Consider the following 21,924-nt stretch of genomic DNA (forward strand, 5'->3'; position numbering starts at 1 on the left):
CAAGACAATTTCTAAATGGAGTAAAAGGAAAAAAATGCCACATTTAATTTCAAGTCCCAGAAAAGGACAGAAATGATGGTTTCTCTACTTTCACTCTCAGACAGGCAAACTATTTAAAAAAAGAAAGAAGTCGCTTACTTTATAAGTAGTGGTCACAGGTAACTTGAAGTTCTAGGTCAAGTGTGAACTGCTTCTTTAGTTCACAAGGTGATACATACACTGCATAGTGAGGCTGGACAAAGGCTGAGACCGAAAGTGTGGAGAAATCTCTGCTTTCACTGTAATAAAATTCAACAAACATTGGCAATCGCTTCACTTCTGTCTTCAGAAGAAAAAAGAATGCCTGTTTCTATTTCCGCCATCCCCAATCTTTCTTATTTCTGATGTTACTCTAACAGAGCGTAAGCTTTTCATAACACTGGAGCTGGCCCAAATGAAGAGGTCATCAGAAAAAGCAGCCTCTTACATGGAGTGGCTAATTCTCCATAAATTCTCAAACTGATAAAGCATATCTGTATACTTAGAGCTTACATAGGTAAATTCTGCTTCAAAACAGAAATTCACATTTTAAAATATATCACTCTTTTGAAAAAGGAATATGACATTTTAATACACATATACATATATACACACGTATATTTATGTTTTTATATACATGTATTTATATGTGTGTGTATATTTTATATATATATATATATATATATATATATATGTATATGTATTTTTATCCCTTTTGCCCAGGAAAAAAATGCTATAAATTTTTGGTGTGGGTTAGTCAGTAATTTGCTTTCATTTATTTAAGAATGGGTGAGGGGGCAGCAAAACGCAGTGGTAGATATCCGCCTTTAACTTTAGGGATAACAGGTAACTTGTTGGGAATAGAGTAAGACTTTTCCACCATTAGGCGTGATGGAGATTTTATGTCCAAAAGTAATTCCAGCAAATCCCACATTCTGTAAACTGTCTCCATTCCCTCCAGACACATTTTGAGGCCAAGTACCCATAGATATTTACTTTTAAGTTGGTTTTCCATTATTTCCAACTTCTGTTGAAGAACGTCATTTTCTAATTATAGTAGAGATTTTTAAGATGGTCCAATTCAGTTCACGTCATATCACATTGCACTGTAACAGTTTGTAAATTTATCTCTGCTTTTTCCACATTACCTTCCAATTTTAAACCCGTGGGGCAAATGCTTCAAGTTTACCTTAATTCTCTCTTTACTGACTTTAATAGGCTGTAAAATAGTTTAAGATGAACCTCAAAAGGCTTGTCAGGATTCACCAGGTCCTCAGGCTCTGGAATTCTCTGAGATAGCAAATGCACTTACTATGGTAAATAATCTGAGATCACCCTTCCCTTCTACTCTAAGCTAGGAATGATACATCTGATACTGAGAACCAGGAGACAATAAGAAATTCTGGGCATAGACTATCATAAAAATTTCCCGTACTGAGTTTTGTTGAGAAATCCTCATATGGAACAGGGCTTGGGGGGGCCATCAGACCTGGATTCAAATCTTAGCATCCTTATTTGCTAGCTGAGACCATGAGCAAGATGCTTAACCTCTCTTGAGTCTGGTTTCCTCATTTGTGACACAGGGAAAAGAATAGTACCTACTTCAAGGGACGTGTGAAGGATTTAATGAGAGCATGCCTGGCATGTAATACTCATATTTAGTGAGTTCTTCCTGGCCAAAGAACTCCAGATGGGGGGCAGGATTACTTGTCCCCCTCTCATTTGAAAGCAGCCCAATAAGACACCAGAGCAAGAGCTTGGCTAAGTAGCAAAGGATGGGGGAGGGGGTGATGGGAGGTAAGGAGCATGTTATAATCAGTCTTCTTTCATTAAGTTGTGTTTCCCTTTCTCCATTCTGTAGGACAGACCGATAGCATATACAGCGTGCTTGCCCAAGTCTGCTCCGAGAGCTTAGTCCATTTTTAAATCCCCTTAAGAACTGCTCACAGCAAAATCAAGCATCTTCCAAAGGGGCAGGAGCCCTGTCCAATGGAATCAACTCAGCGGTGGGCACTGGAGCCCTGGTGGCCAGACCAGTGTGCAAGGGGTGTGTCTGGGCCCTCGAAGGAGCAAAGCTCAGACAGGCACAATTAGTGTGTCTTCTTAACTCTCCTTCTAAAGTTATTCGAGGGGACTGTGGTTTTGCCTTGAGCAAAACCCCCTTAACAGCCGGGAATCTAAAAACAAACAACATTATTTTATTAGGTTACCCCAGCAGATGAAAGCAGAGTGTTCCATTTGGACTCTTTTTGGAGTCAATTAATGCATTAGCTAAAAACAAACCCTTCTGAAAGAGAGTTCCCGTTGTCCTCGGCAGCTTCTAAAGGAAAGCTCGCCACCGTGCTCCTAAGGACACAAACGTCAAGACAGTGAAGAACAGAGAATGAGTTCTAATTAATTAACACTTACTGATAAGAACTGTTTTTTAATGATATAGCTCAACCCTAATGTAACACTAATCTCAAAGGATATGATTTTTTAACTCTTTATTTTTAACCATGACCAGGAAATTTAAATATCATATAGTTTATATGAAAGTTCCTGACTCAAAGTAACCAACTAATTAAAACCAACTTAAATAAATAGCTGTAGTTGCTTTAATAAAAGTACTTATGACTTCTAGAGTAACTGAACAATACATAAGACTATAATTGTTTTCAGTTATGGTTTTAACTCCAGCCATTAAAACCACTACTGAAGGGCTTCCCTGGTGGCGCAGTGGTTGAGAGTCCGCCTGCCGATGCAGGGGACACGGGTTCGTGCCCCGGTCCGGGAGGATCCCACATGCCGCGGAGCGGCTGGGCCCGTGAGCCATGGCCGCTGGGCCTGCGCGTCCGGAGCCACGGGAGAGGCCACAACAGTAAGAGGCCCGCATACCGCAAAAACAAACAAACAAACAAACCAAAACAAAACCCACTACTGAAAAGGCCTGTAAAATAGGAAAATAATAGAGATTACTCATTGGCAAAAAAAACCATTTCTCAAAAATCCATCCATCCATCCATCCATCTATCCAAATAATAAGAGTCTACTAAAAGTTCCAGGCCCTATGGAACTAGCATCAAAGCATAGTCCCTACCCTCATGGAGCCCAATCCGGGCTTTCAAGCTGAAGACTGCCACTGTTTTAAAAGATAGAAGTGGCAATGCTTTTTGCTGCCTCAGACCTTAAAATGAAACCATTAAACACCCCCCTCCCCCCACTGTGGTCCTCATAACATCAAAAACAGAACTCTTTGGTGAGGGCTGGGTTATTCCCAAAAGGTAAAACAAAAGGCACGCCCCCTTTGTGGGCAGTACCATTTGTGGAAAGAACATTTCACTGCTCTTACCAGGGAACGTGTCTTCTAAAAATCTTCGGAAAAATCCACATCCTGAAAGCGTTTGATTACCCTGAATTTAAAATGGGATTTTGCTCAGTGGCAAAGACACACATTCATCCCCACAAGGATGGCTTCTGTGGTAAAAAGCACATGATGACTCTTAGGGTTTATCTAGAAGGTTCATAAATGGGGCCACAAGACAGGACTCACCAAATTCCATTACTGGAGATTTCCCTACCTCTACCTGAAGAATTCCAAGGTGCCTTGCCGAATACCTAGCCAGGGGAGGTTACAAAGTTTCAAGCACAATTTGTTCCCGGTTTTTATTCCCTGCTCACTGAGTTATGTGCTGTTAAACATTTCCAGAAGACTGTCAAAATGTAAGCATCCTGAGGTTTATATAGGCCACACCATTAAATAACATATAAGCACAAAATTTTAAACATTGTTTTCCAGCAATGGTAAATATTTTAGCTAAGTAAAAACTGAAGCTTGAAATGCAATAAGCATTTAAATGACTCCTTTCTGTGCCAGAATTCTTATTTTCCCCTGTGCAACCCCGGCTGCTTGGGATTAAGGCGACCCCAGGGAGCACAGCGAATGGTTGTGGGTTATGAGGTGTAGCATGAGCTTGGCGACAGCATGCCACCCAGCCTCAAGAAACCCAGCCACGACTGGAACCCAAGAATCAGTGTGTTCATTCTGTGGTCAGCGCCACATTTTTTCCCCTCCTAGAAAAAAAAAAAAGCTGCTACAAAAGTCAGGCCTCTTCCCCACCCCCAAGCAATCATGAGGTGGACCAAGGACAGAGGGAGACACTCCAGCGCTGGCAGGGCAGGGGGGAGGCTGGTCCCCATGGGTGGGAGTTACACAGCTTTCAGCTCCTCAGCATTGAGGAAAAGGAGCAGCCGCAGAAACGGCAGCCACAGCACTGCCGACGTACTGTGCTGTCACTTCAGGAAGAAGAAAAACCCAGAACAAATTTGACGTGGTTTTCACCGCACGGTGACTGCAGTTCTATTCAAGGATGTCACAGTCACACCACCCACTGAGCACAACTCAGATGGAAATTAGGCCTCCTTCAAAGTGTCTCAAGTCACTGCCTATCCCTGAACAGATTAAGCCGAGGATTTTAAAGAAACACAGCCCTGTGGCCCTATCTCCTTTGGCTTCCTGGTACCTCGGGTTTCTCATTTACTAAAGAGAATCGCCCTCAGCTACAGGTACATCTAAGGGAAGCCAAGACACTCTCCCAACAAATGCAGCAGCTCTTAAAGAAGCAAGCAGGGCAATGCACCATGTCTGAGATGTGGGTCAGTGTTTATACAATGAAAATTTGATCTGAAAAATGGCTGTGCCATCTGGAGGTGAATTTCGGAGAAACAGAAAGTTCAAACTCACCGCTGATAAGTTACTCAGCAGCCTCCTCGGGAGCATGATTGCAGCCTGAGAAGAAGAGCCCTAAGTTCTGTTCAAGACTAACACCTTTCCACCAGTCATTACAGTGTTGGTCAAATATTACCAAAGGTCAGACACAGTGGTATATGGTTTGGGTACGAGGAAGAGTCAGAGAAAATGAGAAAATACCATTGCCATTTCATACCAGTTTTCACGCCCAACTGCCAGTGAAGCTTTATATTAATTCTCACGATAGGAAACTGCCAAAAGCACCGAGAACGACTAGAACAAGTATCAGTTTGCTAGGTTCCTCGCTCATCTGGGGTTAAATGTAGTTTCTCTTATTCACGCTGAACACTGGCATACTGAAGACAAGGGTACACGTCACCTTGAAAGACGAGGACATACCCGTGCCAATACGAACAAATCGCCCTCAAAATGAAACACAGAGAGTCCAATGATGACAATTATTGCGGTCGTTCGCCACATGACATAACAAGAGCAAACAATTCAGTAGCTTTAAAAATAGTTTATTTCTTTCTTCACAAACACATGAGCCTTCTGACCATTGTGCAAGGCACCACAAATTATATAAAAACTTATATCGCAATGTATTTTTCTTCCATGATTCAAGACAAAATGGATTTTAAAAGCAAACGGATGCCCATTATGGGGGATTGGGAGGGGGCGAGGGTAGGTACCAGTAACACGGAGGCACGCGTTTTTCTACAGTGTTTATTGAAATAGGTAGCAATCAGCACATGTGCTTCATATGAGCAGTTACCCCAAATGAGGAGAGATGCTGCACATCCTGGTTTCTCCATCTATAGAGTAGAGTGCCAACAGTACTTTCGCTAAAGCACAAAAGACTTCTACCTAGTAGTCTTAGTACCAGTAACAGAATATGATTATTAAACATCTTCAATGTGGTTTTCATTACAAAAAAACATGTTTCACATAAAAGCTTCATAATATAATCCAGAGACAGAATTAGTGCATGCTTAAAATCTGAAGCCAGGCTGGCTATTTCTGATAATGTTTTCATTTCTTCCAGGGCTGTTTACTTTCATAAATATGCACCCAGTTTCCTACCAGGTTAAATAGACACGGAACACTTTTGCTCTGGACACCATGATTCCCTCTCAATGGCCTCTTCGGGACTATAATCCTAATCCTAAAGAGAATCGTTTTAATTTGTATTCAGACTTGCTTCTTCCTCCAAATCAGGTTAGTGTTGACCAAATCCCAGCAAATGTCAGACACAAAGGTTTGTGAGCAGAGGCCCAAAGAATAATTATGGAAAATTTCACAATGATCTAGGTTAAGAAACCACACAGAAAATAAATGATTTCACCTTATAAAAAGCCTCGACTTGAATTTAAACAGGAGATGGAAGTGAAAGGAAGGAAGTGTTGCTTCAATCCAAGATGGGGCATTCTTCTTTGCAGTAACAACAAAGCCACAGCAATAGCCCAGGGACGGTCCTACGGGCCTCTACCAATGGCTTGTGAGGTAGATCCTGATGGCTTGAAGAGAGGTAGGTAAAGCCCAAATTTGTTTTCAATCCCTGCAAATGTGGCAACTGCCAGTTTGTAGCCCCCAATGTGATCGGGATTGGGAACAGGCAGTGTGATCCTGGATTTAGGAACTGGCTCTGATCCCATGGGCTTCCTAAAAGGAGAGAAAATAGAGCGAGAATCTGAGTTTTTGTTTTGTTTTTTCACTTGGTAAAAACAACGTTCAAAAACTGCTAAAGTCTGGATCAGAGAGGAATTGTGGAATTCTAGTTAGCTGTATATTCCCTTTTGAAATGAGTTTGATAACATGACTTCAGTATTTTCCTACATCTTTTCTACTTCATCATAGGGACTAAATAGACATACCTTTCTCAATGACAACAGACTATGAGAAGCAGCTGAAATTTAGCAGGATACTTACACTCCTCCAAAATCAACGTAGAACCATCGCTGCAGCAATTCATAGGTCAGCAAAGTTACACCAAACTGGGGGGAGGAACGAAACACACGAGCTTTGAAAGAAATAAGAAATAACAGATGCAATTAGATTTTTAAAATTCACCTGATACCAAAGGTTTAGTTAAGAGCAAATTATTTCCATACCGCCAGCTCCTTTCCACAAAGCTTTTGGGCCTTCCTCCCGAAGGATCTTCCTAAAGCAGTCTATCACTCCACTGTAAGTGGTCTGGCCGGCCCGGGCGGCCACCTGTAATCGTGTCTTGATAACATCAGCGGGGGTCACTAGAGATGCCGCAGGCATACCTGCAGGAAAGACAACACCTTCGCAGTCCGGTCACATTCTCCCTATATAAAAAGAACTGTGCTTTGAACTGCCAGCCGTGGAAAGAAAGTTAAGAATCGGATGAAATCAAATGCCTCTTTGCTGTCCCCTCTGGGAAGCACAGCTGTGACTCTCGTCCGCAGTGAAGGAGGCTCCAACACACCTAGAGGGGCACACGCCTCGTGTCTCCAGATCACCAACCTCCGTTTGTTACGCTTATATTCTTAAATAGTTTTAAGGAATTATTTATCAAGACGATGACTTCGAGTGGTTGAGAACAAACGGAGAAAGATTTTGCTTGTTTTTTCTTTTGCTTTCCTGTGGAAATCAGAGTTACTAGGTCTGAGTTTTCAGAGGTGAAGCTTGTTATCCGTCTCCTCTTCCTGCTTTTCTGGCAGTCACCAGAGGTGCCTTTTCACATACACTCAACCACCCCCCACCTTCCAAACCCTAACCTCTTCATTTACATCAGAGAAAGACTTTACAGACAGCTAAACAAACACTGTGTGTGTGTGTGTGTGTGTGTGTGTGTGTGTGTGTGTGTGTGTGTGTGTGTGTGTGTGTGTGTGTAGTGACCTGAAGGGGAGGCGCCCACAGATAACACTTCAGGATTCCTCTTTCCTATGACTGACATCTCCAGAAAAAATACGACAGAAAGCTTAAAATTTATATTGGCTGATAATCAATGAAAAAGAAACAACAACAACAACAACAAAACCCTCCCAAAATTACCAATGGGAAAGTTTTCTACAGTCATTTTATCCAAACTGGGGCAGCCCATGTTTAGATTTTTTAAAAGCGAGACTGTACTCAGAAGACACTGTCTCTTATGGTTTTATTACTTTTCCATTATGAACCTATTCCAAACCAAATTGGTCAAATGCAGATGCATAAATCTCCTTTGCTTTTTTTAAGGCTTAATAATTCTGTAAGAATTTCTGTCCAAACCAACGTGGTCTGGCTCACAACTCCATCTCATCCTTCTAACAGACAGCTTTAAAGTTACAGTGTGTGCGTATGTGCCTGAGGGGAAATCTGCAGAGTACACGTTTGCATTTATATCACTAAGCTGTATCTTTTCCTCTTCCATCTATACTAAGCTCCTCAAACATTCATGTTAACAGTTTTTATAAAATGCATCGCGTTTTTGCATGTGAGAAAGCTCACTTTATATCCAGTGCTTCACTGGGTAAGTCATACTGAATTTCCTATTAGCTTAGAGGAATTATTTCAACTTTGAGCCAGGAATTTATCCTCCAACATAATGGAAGGAAACATGAAAAATGCTTAGAAACCCACTGTGTTCACACCACCAATTTTGTTTCACTTCCTGGTTTAGAAAGAGTTTAGCAAGGCTGTCTGCTTTAGACACGCAATAAAATCCTCCTTACAACGGTGGGCAGGCATGTCAAGAGTGTGAATGTGAAAGACATACAAGCAATAAAATGGGTAAAAAGTTTCCTTCAGTTAGGGCAGTTTTCATAAATAGCTACTTGTTATGAAAAAAAGAGAGAAGTATTGGGGAGGGCAGGGAGGAAAGACATTGATCAGTGGAATAAAAATGCCAAGAGAAACGTGTAAGAAGTTCAGCAAGTCGTCTGGTAAAACGTGATTGGTGTGTGTGTTGGCGGGGGTGGGGTACTGGAAACATGGCGGCCTGCACACGACTCTCATCCTCTCCACCCCCTGCTCCCACCTCTCCTAGGAGGACAGCTTGCCAGGGCCTCGGAGGGACTGTGGATATCCCTGTGGACAGGGAATTTCTGGTGTGGAGATTTGCTAAATTCACCTGGAGAATAGCATCAGGCTACTCCAAAGCAAGGCCAGGAAGGCAGCATCCCCCAGGAAGAGCTTGGCCACTGGAGATGTGTTGATTTGGGGGGTCAGGGATGGCAAAGAATCTGAGCCAATTTGCCTGATCTCTCCCGGCTTGCAAAAGGGTAAAGACAATGCTGAGCAAGAGGTCAAGTCTTGGGACTTCCCTGGTGGTGCGGTGGTTAAGATTCTGTGCTCCCGATGCAGGGGTCCCGGGTTCGAGTCCCAGTCAGGGAACTAGATCCCACATGCATGCCGCAACTAAAAGTTCGCATGCCACAAATAAGGAGCCCACGTACCACGACTAAGACCCAGTGCAACCAAATAAAAACAACAACAACAACAAAAAGAGGTCAAGTTTTCTCTCTTCCCAAAGATGGGAGAACAAGAGAAGGCTAGGCAGCAGGGAGGCAGCTTTTAGGTTCCTCAACAGGAAGGGGACCACTGCCCAGCTGGTGTTTCAGAGATGAGACAAACGGTGAGAACTTGGGGCCACTTGCTACCTGTGTGACTGGAACAACTTGGGTGTTCTCCAGCCAATAAAAAAATTATAACTCTTTTAAGGGGGTGGCCAGCAGCTAGAGAGTAGAAGGTCATTTACAACAAAAAGAAAGCATGATTGGCAAAACACAGCTTTGGACTCTCAACCACTGCGCCACGCAGGGAAGCCATCTCGTCATACTTTTAACTTGAGGTTTTATAAGACGATATTATGTTGATAATACAGAGAGGCTTCTTAGTGAACTTTATCTTTTCTAAGTGTAAAATATGCCTCTGTGCTTCTGAATGTTATTTTTAAACCCTGAATTCCACTTAGTTTGACATTAATATTGCTACACTTGCTTATTGTTGGTATTTGCCTGGTACATATTTTTCAATCCATTCTCTTTCCATCTTTCTATGTCACTGTTTTCTCGAATTTCAGATGACTAGATTTTCTTTCACAACTTGGCTAAAAGTGTTTGTTTTTACTAGGGGCACTGAACGCATTCAGTTGTGGCTTGTAGACTGATTTCTGCCATCCTGGGTTAGTTACGGTTTTTATTTTCTCTGCTTCTAGGTGGTTTCCCTTTTGATTTCCACCCTTTCCTGACTAATTCAATTTGTCTAAATATCATGAGCGTTTGTTACACAGGTGTGAGTTACAGTGTGTGCAACGAATGAGCACTGACATCTCTGCAAGCTGAGGAGGTGGTGCCCCCTCCCTTTGTCTCCCTTTCTATTACCTGCCTCCCAACGACGCTTCTTGTACAAACACACATAAGCCAAGGTTAGTAGTCATTCAGACCGACTCTCGGGTTTAACTTTTATCTGCTCTGTTTCACGTATCCCACACTGTCCTCTTTCTTAAGTTCACTTTTCATTTTGCCTCCGAGAGGTCTGTGAGGGGTTCCTGTGAGTCCTGGCTGGAAGGGACTACCCTGGTTTGGCCCCTGCTCCTGAAGGCAAGCGTGCCTGCTGGGAACGTAACTGCAGGTCAAGACCTCCTCTCCTCGGCATTTTGACGGAAGCCAGCACCGCAGATGAGAAGCCAATCTTCCATTACTGATTGGTTTTCTGTCCTCTTTTCCTTATTGCTTCTCCCTGGATAACTCCTATTAAACAGATGTTACACCTCTCGGATTCATCCTACACATCTCTTAAATTTTCTGTTATTTTTCATCTCTGTATTTGTGATCCATATTCTAGAGATTTTTGTTTGTTTTTTCCCATGACTTTATTTTCCATGTGTCAAATTTGGTGGTTTTTTTTTTTTTATGGATTTCTAAGTTTGGCAATCTTTTTATTAACTTTCAAGAAAGCCTCCTTACTGAGTGTTTCTTTCAAATCTGAGGACCCTAATTATAGCTCTTAAAAGTCCTCCTCTGTTCCCTGAATTGCCTGTTTTCTCTGTAGTTCTTCTGTTTACTTACCTTATTGCTCCTTGTTGTCTGAGGGGACCCCTGGCTGTCTACTGACGTTCAAGTTCAAAGGACAGGCTGATCTGTGCTGTGGACAGCTTTCCACTGCACTCTGGGCCAGCCTCACCCACAGGCCTCTCTCCTGAATGGAGAGAGTTTATGAAATGGGTGAGGCCCGTAACTGCATGCAGGGGCTGAGATAGGCTGGCAGGGCAGGGACCTTCCAAATCCTGCAATGCGGGGTGCTTCACTCTGGATGTAGAAGGAATTATTTTCTACCCCTCTTTGGAAGAGCTGGTATTAGTTCATTCCCCCCGCCACCGCCCCGCATCTGTGGTAAAGGTCTGGAATAACCGCTAAGCTTTGCCCTGCTTTCTTTCAGTTCTTTACAACTGCCCTCTCCAGGCAAGTGTTCCCTTCCTTTAGAATACAGCTCTGGGCTTTTAGCCTCCGTTCAAATGTTGCCTGAAGTTCCATATAAAAAGGAGAAGAGAGAGGAGCAAGCCGACCTTCCCGCAGTAAATGCAGTTCCTTAACTCTTGTTAATGATTTACCCTAAAACCTCCCCCAACACTCAAGGCATTTTATCTGTTGTTCACTCGGAGGTTAAAATTATCTGGTTTTGCTCTTAAATTAATAAAAGTAATTTCTCCTGCCGGTGTTCTGGGCTGTGGCATTTTTCACTTGTTTCAGGTTTTGGTTCCTATCTTCTGAAGGCTGGTGCTAAAAAGGAGTTTTTTAACATGTATTTTCTAACATTTTAAGGTATTTGGGAGGAGAGATGGATCAACATGCTCAGTCCATCACCTTGATCCAACCTCCAACCTCTCCATTACTCTTTTTTTTTTTTAAGGATCTAAGAAGTGCTTTTAAATTATCTTAAGCTTTATGTCCACATAATTAAAAAATTGTTAATTTTATATAATTATGTGCCAATGGTACTTTTCTCCTAACTTAATTCTTCTAATACATTTGTAAAAGCATCATGATCAGTCACACACATAACTCTTCTAAAGATATTCCTGAATTACTACTTAGTCTAAAGCTAATTAATTCAAAGACAAGATCACAAGACCATCACTGCAGTCTGACTTGTTCCTCTACCTCACCACTCTGACAAGACCATCTGGGATGAGCGGTCACTCTATAACATTTGAGAAGTATAAGATATCCTGCATTTGATATTATCCATAAACCATATTGAAATGCCCTTCATTAATCAAAAAAGTAACAATTAGAGTGAGTCAGAATTTAGTTCCTTAATTTCAGGCCCCTTTTGCTTCATCCCTCACCTTCTGACACATGAGGCAATTTAGCTAATGAACATAAATTCAAATATCTGTTGGTCTTAACTCGATCCTGTGAATTAATGGAGACGTTCCCAGTATCTAAAGATCTTCCCAGTCCATCACTAGATACGTAGACCTAAAAAAATTTAATATTCTCTACGTTATTATTATTATTTTTTTTTTTGCGGTACGCTGACCTCTCACCGTTGCGGCCTCTCCCGTTGCGGAGCACAGGCTCCGGACGCGCGGGCTCAGCGGCCATGGCTCACGGGCCCAGGCGCTCCGCGGCACGTGGGACTCAGCGGCCATGGCTCACGGGCCCAGCCGCTCCGCGGCACGTGGGATCCTCCCGGACCGGGGCACGAACCCGCGTCCCCTGCATCGGCAGGCGGACTCTCAACCACCGCGCCACGAGGGAAGCCCTCTCTACCTTTTTTTTTTTTTTCCTCTCTACCTTTTAAGATACTAACAACCACCTGTTAAAAAGCTATATATTACTAAAGCAATCTAACTTTAAATCAAATCAAATTTTTGGAGAAAGTAAGGTAATACTTACTGAATAACTGAAATTCCTGTCAAAACATAAAAGGTAAAATCATGTTCACGGAACCCTGATCCATCTTATGTATAATAGTATTGTTCAACAAAAAATATACGTATCCTGTGTAAGAGATAAATTGAAATATAAAATATAAAAATCATATTTTATATTAAAATGTGTATTTTATATAACATATAAAAATAGCATTAAGACATTTCTTATAATAAATAAGTTAGTGGTCAATTACTGTTCCTCATAGCTTATTTTGAGATCAGCTTTTCTCCTTTCTCTTAATGACAACAAAGATCACTCTGGCCCTGGGACCTACTTCCTGGGCTTCTGTGCATACCCACCCCATCACTGTGTCCTCTCCTGAGGAAATGCCTTTCTTCCCCTGGTATCCACCAGAGGAACATGGGGGTCTGATCTGGCTTGCAACCAACAGCCCACACACGTGTGGTGCATTTTGTGCTCACTGCCCTTCTTGTTGGTGTTGCACTGGGCACACTTCTGACTGCAGTCTTCTTGCCCTTTCCATACTGAATTCAGCTCCCTGGCCGAGTACACCTGCAAGGCTCTACACTCAGCAGATGGTGGCCCTGCTTCCTCCCAGGACATCAGTTAACTGCTTATCACTGGATATAGATTTTTATGTTTATCTTACTAAAAAAAAAAAAAAGAAAAACATTACTAATCTTCCTTATTAATTCTGATACATTTTTAGGCATTTTAATTTGGATTTTCAGGCAAACAATCATTTTCAAATAATGATAGATTCATTTCTTCTTTTCTAATATGTATGCCTCTTACTTCCTTTTCATATTTACCACATTGACTGGAACCTCCAAATAAGGCTAAAAAACTGGATAACAGAAACATCCCTAACTTTAATGAGAATGGAGGTTATGACAGTTGCCATTGGCTTCTGATATCTGTTATGAAATTAAGAAAGTAGCTTAGTTCTCATTACATAGTTTATACAGGTTTGTGGAAGATAAAGACCATCAAGCTTTGTGGCTTACCTGTCCTTTCAAGAAAAAAACCAATGACAAAGTCTGTCTTATATTATCCTGTCTTACAGGGAAGGGGAAGATGGACAGTAAAATGAAAGTAAACGTTCTATAGTCAGCGTAGCAATTGGCTCCCAAATGGGCCTCAGTGATCTTCACCTCCTGGTGTTCACACCTCTGCCTCTGCATCCACTTCGTGCACGTTATGGAGGGCTCATCAGTAGGACTTAATAGGATGGTGTGGAAATGAAGGAGTGCGACTTACAAGGCTTGGTCGTAAAGACACTGCAGCTTCTATTTGCCTCCTCTCCTTCTCACCTTCCGCCCCCAACTTCTCCTGCCCTGTCCCTCCCTCTCCCCCCTCCCTCTCTCTCTCTGGTCCTGCTCTGGGGGAAGCCAGCCGCCGTGTCACGAGGACATCCAAGGACCTATGGAGAGGCCCTGTGGCAAGGAACTGACGGCCCTGCCAATGCCGTGCGTCCTGCCAATGCCGTGCGTGTGACTGAGCCATCTTCAAAGTGCGTCCTCCGACCCCAGTCAGGCCTTCTGGAGCCCTGGCTGACGTCTGGATTGCAACCTCATGACAGACTCGAGCTACAGGTCCCCAGATAAGCTGCTCCCAACCCACAGAAACTGGGATAATAAACATGTGTTGTTTGAAACTGCTAAGTTTGGGGTAACCTGTTATGTGGCAACAAATAACTAATACAGAAGGTATGTGGAAAACAACTCTGAAAGACAACAGGATGGCTAGAGGGCTAAAATAATAGCAGAATGCGATGTAAAGCAGTTCAAACTTTCAAGAAGGACATGGCAATGCCTTAGAAACAATCATAATTTTTTTTTTTTTTTTAACCAGCAAACTCACTTCAGAGAATTTATTTCTCCCAAGAAAACAATCCAGAATGGGGAGGTGGGGGGAAAGCCTTATGCACAAAGATGTTTTTTTAACAATACCATGTATTTAAATTTTTTTTGAAAAAAAAGTTTGTTATCTAAGATTGAAGATGATGTAAGTATGAAGCAAATTAAAAATTTTGTTTACAAAGTTTTAAATGACATAAGAAAATTAATATTATTATTGAACATTTAAAAATACTTATTATGTGCCGGGTGCTTTCCTGGATCTTTATATCCATTAATTCCCTTAATCCTCATAATAATCTTACAAGACTAAGACTATTCTTATTTCCATATAGAGGTGGAGAAACAAGCCGAGAGGCATTAAGTAACTCATTCAGGTCACACAGTTCTCAGCAGGGAAACTGGAATTTGAACCCAGATAGTCTGACCCCACAGTACATGCCATGAACCATTCTGCTGTGATGGTGAACAATGCTTCCGAAACGATACTAAGTGAAAAGCACACACCCATAATGTGATCACAGTTCTGTTAAAAACCATCCAAGGGGGGGAGAAATTAGCAAAAATATTAAATGGTGATTATCTTAGAGTCATGGAATAATGGATGCTGTTATCTAATTTACGTGTTCTGATACTTTCCAAATATTTTACAATGGTCAATATTTTCATAATCCTACAAAAAATAGAAGACAATAAACTTTAAAAGAGAAAAAAAAATCCACTTGTAATTTCTACAGTTCTGGCAGCACAGATCACCCAGGAAAACGTGTACCCAGAGACAAAAATTATGTCTGGGTAGCTATCTTCTCCAAGGGAAGAGTTAAAGGCAATATTTTTGTGGTTCAAAGAAAACAAAGCTTGGAGAATGTCCTAGACTTTGATCTGAGCTCTAATACTTATCTTCTGATGTTGCAATTGATTTTTGGAGTGACTTAATGGACAGATTCTCTTGGATTCAACATAATGATGGCTAACATGTACTGCGTATTTACTCTCTGCCAGGCTACAGGCTAAGTCCTCCACATGGGTGCTCTCACTAGAGCCTCATAACCACTCTCTCCAGTCAGTACAATTACCATCTCCCTTTATGGCTGAGGAAACCAAGCCCGGGAAGCTTAAGTAACTTGCCTGAGGTCACATACTACTAAATGGTATGTCAGTTCTCCCCAGTAGGTCCTTCCTTATTTCAAGTAAATAACTGGAAATAAATTGTATCATACCCTTTTGGTTCAAAAGATATTATCGTTTATACATCTGTAAACGACATATAAAGGACACAGTGAGTGAATGGCCAAACTGGGATTAAAACAGGGAATTCTATGGTTGAGTCTTGAGATCATGCTTTTCTGATCTAGGTAGAGTGGTCTCACTGCTACTCATACAACGAGGCTCCCCGAGCAGCCAGGAAAGGACAGCCCTGCCTCATACACCAACATCACCACCTTTGAAGAAAAGGGATTAACAAAGAATTACAGAGGAGCTCCACGGGTTCCCGCCTCCAGGGCTCCCCAGGCTACAGGCAGGACACGGGGCTCACAAAACAGCAAACAACTTCTCAAAGCAGGGGGTACTTCTCAAGAGACTCAAGCCACATGTCTGATGAGAACAACACCTGTATCAAAATTGTTTGGACCCAGGCACCCCATGACTGCCTTAGGGTCTGTTAACTCATTAAATGTTTGTCACCACCTGGAGAGCTAATCCAGATTGTTCTAGCCTTTAGGGTCTCTAAACAAGGAGAAGCATCAAAGAATGAACTCATTCCTGCTGGGGCTATAATCAAATTTCCTCTAAGGATTTACACTGGGAATGTAGAAGCCAACGTCTGCATCTATTTTCTTCTGTTGATACTTTCACTGTAGCACTATAGAAGACAGTCATTTCTCTCTGAGATTCAATACACACACACACACACACACACACACACACACACACACACACACACACACACACACCAACACACACACACACCAATCTTACAACCTTACACAGCTAGCAGCAATCAGGTATCTAACAGACCCAAGCTGTTTCTAGTTCTATTACATTTCTTTTCTCTCAATGACAATAACTACAGCTTAAATTCTGGACAAGTTTTTTTTTGTTTTGTTTTTTGTTTTTTTGTGGTACGCAGGCCTCTCACTGTTGTGGCCTCTCCCGTTGCGGAGCACAGGCTCCGGACGCGCGGGCTCAGCGGCCATGGCTCGCGGGCCCAGCCGCTCCGCGGCATGTGGGATCCTCCCGGACCGGGGCACACACCCGTGTCCCCTGCATCGGCAGGCGGACTCTCAACCACTGCGCCACCAGGGAAGCCCTGGACAAGTTTTATGTACTATTTTGGTTAGACACCTTTAAGCCACAAGTATTAACATTTTTAAAAACTTCTAACTGAACAGTTCTTGTTCTTACACCATGAAGTGAAACTATGAAACGACATGGAACCTGAACTGGAATCCAACAATACTACAAATGCACCAATTTTTAACGAGCTTTTTTTGGAGTTGAGAAATTAAGCTTGTCTAATAGTCTAACCTGCCAGAAGTAAGATTCATTTCTTTCCCTTTCATTTTAGTAGCTCTTCAAAGCAATCTAAAGCCATCTCGCATGTACCCTGTCGGGAACTATAAGCAAAAATTCCAGTGCAGTGGCACGGTGGGAACAGAGCTCTGAGGACACTCACCGGCTACGGCGCCAGCTAAGAGCAGGCTTCCGGGGCTAATCTGCCCATCTTCATTTGCAAGGGAAGCCTTCACATGAGCATAGCATGGGAAGTAGATGGCCGAGAAAGGAATGTCCCGCAGAAAGCATGCTTTGGCACCCTGTACGTTTGAAAAGGAAGAAAAACCACATGAAACACATATCCCATTCAGAAGATCAAGCTTCTTTGGAACTTCCCTCAGAACAAAATATTCCTGGAGAAGACCAAATTTGTACTTACAAGTTGAAAGGGGAACAGAAAAAAATATATATAACCCAAATTCTGCAAGTAATAAATCAGAATCTTGTATTTTAAAATAAAACATTTTACTGTGTGGTATAAGCGAGAGGGGAGAGTTCTTGTTTATTCTAATGGTAAGATTTCGATGAAAACATTTTCGGAACTCTGCCTGCCACATCCTTTTAAATCCCTAATTGACGGCAGGTCACTGGCATTTCAAGGAGGATCTGTTCTCAGAAGATGGGCAGCAACAACCAAGATACCTCTGTGTTTACACACTAGGAAGTGGACAAATTATGAAGGTGGTAGGGGAAGGGGTTTGTTTTTCATATTGTTTGAGACTCTGATGAAAATGTTGGACTCTTTCCCAGAAAAAATTACACATATGTAAAAAATTAGACACCTTTTCAAGGGGTTCATGGATTCCCCCAATTTATTCATATACTTAGCCCGACTGCCCCAGGGTTTATGAAACATTGATAAATGCCTGTCCTAAAGCCTTAAAATGTTTATAATAATTCCTATATATTTAAGAGCTCTGTGTAGAACAATTAGCAACTAAGGCAAAGTCTTCACCAAATAACTTCTGGTGCCAGAATAATGCCATGGGGAGGCCTTGAAAATTGATGCATGCCCAGAAATACGATATAAAATTCTAATGAAAACCACAAGACATATACTGTGTTTCAGGTAGGCTAAACCTACCTACCTTCAGAAGCCCCCCTTTTCAACACGTAATGATTTAATACCATTTCTTTCACAGATTTCTAATGCCTAAAAACGTTCATCAAATTTAGAGATTCTTCAAGGAAAATAATGAATCCATCCAGATTCCACAGATCTAGCCAAGCCCAGTGACATTTATTGAGGTCTAGTGATGTTGGCTCTCGGGTATTTGCCTGATGCCAGCCTCTAATCTGTCAAAGTTCCTGAACACTACACATCTGTTACTGCAGCCTTTGCTTTTCTGACACCCGCATTACACCCCTGACTCACACTGAGCTTGTGGCTAATAAAGTCCTTAGTCTTTTTCATATGAACCGCTATTAACCTAGGTCTACTGTCACTTAATTAGTTGTCCTAAACAAGTAACATAAGCAGGGCTTTGTGTTTAATCCTATTAAACTCCATCCTAGTTTGGCCCATCCTTCCAAGCAGAACAAATGCTTGGAATCTGGATTCTGTCATGTTGGCTGTTCTTCCATCAACTCACCCATGGATGTGTTAAGCTGCCTCTGGCCACTTTGAGTACAGATCCCCCATCACGTATGGCCCATCAGCCCACGCTTCTGTTAACACCCAAACTGTTAAATGCATAACTGAAAAGAAGAACTACAAAATTCACCACACCCAAATTCCTCATTTTACACATGTGCAAATCGATGCCCAGGGCAGTTAACCTATCAATCGCATGTTTATTAAGGGCCTTGCTGTTGGCTTGCTTACGGGACGTCCTTGGAGGCAGTGCCAGAGACAGGTCCAAAACTCAGGACGCTCAAGTTTTTTCCACCTCTCCCAGTTTTTTCAAGGGGAAAAAGTACAGCATAACACCAGTATCCGTGTAGCATCCAATCCTTTCCTGATGATTAGTTTTTCAAAAAGTTATAATCCAGGGAGTCACTGTGTAAGGGTAATACTATCACTCATTTGTTTGTCTCTTTTCACTTCCTTTTCCTTATTTTGCCTACAAACCTTCCCATAAGTTCTGTTCGCTATTTGCTCACATGCAGAGCCTGTCCAGGAGATATTCAAATTAAATACCAAATGACCAACTCATATTAAGATCAGTTAAATCTTCTCCATGTCTGGCTCCTTCAATATAGTAAAAAAAATGGCCATATTACTGACTTACTAAACGAATCACTTTGGAGTAATTTTTAGGATGATAAAATTCCTCCTCACACAAATCTTGCTTTTAACTACATCTATCAGTTTTTACTATGGACATCACCTCCCAAATTTCTGCATCTATAGAACTTCAGTCTATATGCTCTGCTCATTTTTTTTTTCTTTTTTTGCTGGTAATATTTTCCCTTTAACATGTTTTCCCCCCCTGATTAGAAAATATTAAGTGCCTATCACAGACAAAGTAAAGTGTTAAAAATTTAAATTGCCCTTAATTTAAAGTATTAAAATTTTGATTTGCCCTTAATTTTCACCAGCAAGATAAACACTGCAACCACCATATATGTTTTGGAGCATCGCCTTCAACAGTAATATTATCAACCGTTCCCTAGTCGGGGTCATGCTTCTGTGGTTCCGTTATGCTTTTCTTCTCCTTAAATTCACGCTATCCAGTTTTTTGGTTTTCTTTTTTGTGGGAGAGTGAGGGGGCGGTATGGTCTAACATCTCCTCAGCCATACTGCCTAAATTTCTTTTCTATATGCTGTTTTAAAAACTCCACCATCATCGTGGTCTTGGCTGTCCTGTGGATTAAGCCCGGTATTGTCACCCTTGTCAAAGCTTTGTAATGACTTCACTTTCCCATTTTCCTCTCCTGGTCAGCCTGATTCCTCTCAGGTAAAGCTACTCAATGCCCCATTCATCTGATCAATCAAGGCACACCTATCACTCTACATCGTCTTTGATGACTGTGAAGCTAGCTAGGCACATCAACCTCTTAAGTACCTCCTCTGCATTCATTTAAACCCAAACAACACCCTTTCCAAGTAAGTAGAAGATAGACAAGGAGTAGATTCCACATGGCTCCACACTGTCTACACTTTCTCAGTGCTGTATATCTGCCTACGTCAGTGTTGCCTATTTCAGAGTGTAAGCAACCAGGAGCCAGAAACTACTGTCTGATTTAATTTAGAAAACAACAAAAGCTTGGGCCGTTAGGGCCTAAGACATGCTCCTAGTGACACTGATTTGGCTTTGCCAACTCCCACAGAAAACACCACAACTAAAGAGAGAAATGAGAGGCTTGGGATACACTGATACGTGACCTGAAATTAGAAACATCCCTGTGACACAAGAAGAGTAAGGCCAAGTGAAGAAGCAGCTGGGTTCTCCCAAGAAGGAACTCTGCTTTCCTGAAATCATGACGGTAAATCATGTATCAGTGTGAGAATATGAGCCTAATAAGAGGTGTGATATGCTTTAAGAGATGTTTGAAAACAGTTCCAAATGACTAAGAAGAAAAATGACTTGATCAAAACACAGATGAACAAACAAACAAAGGAAGACCACATCTAAGGAAAAGGCGGAGCTACACTGTGAAACACTAAAGGAAAAATGGTCAGAAATATGCTGTATTTTTCCTACCAGGGATCAGACAATGTGCTTAAACAATTTATGCATGCTGGAGCCAAGGTGAGACTCTGTAAGATGTTTCGGGTTTCTGATTATCTGAAAAACAGGAAGGAAAGGGAAAGTGAAGGAAGAAAGTTACCTTGTGGAATGGCCACCATCTCCGCTCCACAGAGGCAGGACCATCTAGCCAGCAAGTGAAAACATTTAGAAACTCTAATTTCCACTGAGCAAGGTATGAAGCAGCCCTGGGACCTGAGAGAGGTACCCTCCCCTCTATGGCTGTGTGGCTGTGTAATGAAAGAGCACTGGGGGAAACGGAGCTCTGAACCTTCCTCTCCTGTCAAAATGGCCAAAGGCTGCCTTCTTCAGGGCAGAGAGGGGGACAGGGGTTTAGGAATACACAAGGAAATAATTATTAAAGTCCCACGTAAAGTATCGAGTCCAGGACAAGTGTGAGGGCCGGTGGGGTTGAGGAGGTCTGTGGTCCCTGCCTCTCCCGGAGCCTGCATCCTCCCACAGCCCAGCACCTGCTCAGGCATCTCCCAGAAGCACATCACTTCTCCTGAGTCATGAGGTGTCTCTCACCTCTCTCACACCCCAGGCATCAAAGCCCAGTTCCCAAGGAAAGCTAAGTTTGCAAAGGGTCGAAGAAAAAGGCACAGGCTTATTAAATTTTCCTGGTCTCCTCCCCCACTCCTCCCCCGCCCCCCGACTTCCTCCAGGCCTAAGGCACAAAGGCAGGTGCCAGTTTGGCACAATGAAAAGGGAGACAGGATGTGAGAAAGGCATTTAAAGTTCCAACAGTGAGAATGTTCCCCAGATTCCTTGATAAATCCTTCACTTCTCAGTGAACACCCATCCTCCAGTCCTACATCAAAACGTAAACCTGTTTGACTTGAATTCTACTTGCCCCACGTACCATTTTTACTAAGTGATCAGCCATTCTGAACAGGCAACTTTATAATAAAGGGAAACATTCCATGCTGCCCAAGAGCCTGCGTCAGCAACACAAAAAGAAGTACTTTGGCCATTAAAAAATTAATAAATGACAAAGTGTGTACCACCTAAAATAAATCTTTAAATGTTCCTCCCCTTAAGAAAAATCCCCACATTTCCCTGCTCTAGGCAGCCCTGCTCTTGGACGTTCCCTGGTTGGCCCTGAAGTTCCTTTGTACACACAGTAAAATCACTTGGGGGAAATTAATAAATGAAAAATGCAATCATCTGATCTCTTACTCTTCGTTAAAGCACTCTTTCTCCAAAATGGTTTAGAGACC

General features: G+C 42.2%; 1 protein-coding gene across 11 annotated transcripts in view; it reads right to left on the reverse strand.

The window, feature by feature from the left end:
* SLC25A13 (solute carrier family 25 member 13) overlaps window positions 1–21,924 on the reverse strand; it is a 262,700-nt gene that overhangs the window by 42,950 nt on the left and 197,826 nt on the right. For 5 of the 11 annotated variants that reach the window (XR_008617418.1, XR_003679894.2, XR_008617416.1 and 2 more), the window contains exons 15-17: window positions 17,134–17,272; window positions 2,302–2,364; window positions 139–278 (exon numbers count right to left, since the gene is read on the reverse strand). Coding sequence is in view for 5 of the 11 variants with exons in the window: in XM_055084997.1 (XP_054940972.1) it covers window positions 6,223–6,409; window positions 6,677–6,767; window positions 6,859–7,017; window positions 17,134–17,272 (576 nt within the window). In the remaining 6 variants the exon portion in view is untranslated. Of the gene's footprint in view, window positions 1–138; window positions 279–2,228; window positions 2,365–4,558; window positions 6,410–6,676; window positions 6,768–6,858; window positions 7,018–12,755; window positions 15,899–17,133; window positions 17,273–21,924 lie in introns of those variants that run through there. The other 6 variants (XM_024127441.3, XM_024127447.3, XM_055084997.1 and 3 more) reach the window with 5 other exon arrangements.

The sequence above is a fragment of the Physeter macrocephalus genome, chromosome 5 (assembly GCF_002837175.3).
Source record: "Physeter macrocephalus isolate SW-GA chromosome 5, ASM283717v5, whole genome shotgun sequence".
Lineage (NCBI taxonomy): Eukaryota > Metazoa > Chordata > Mammalia > Artiodactyla > Physeteridae > Physeter > Physeter macrocephalus.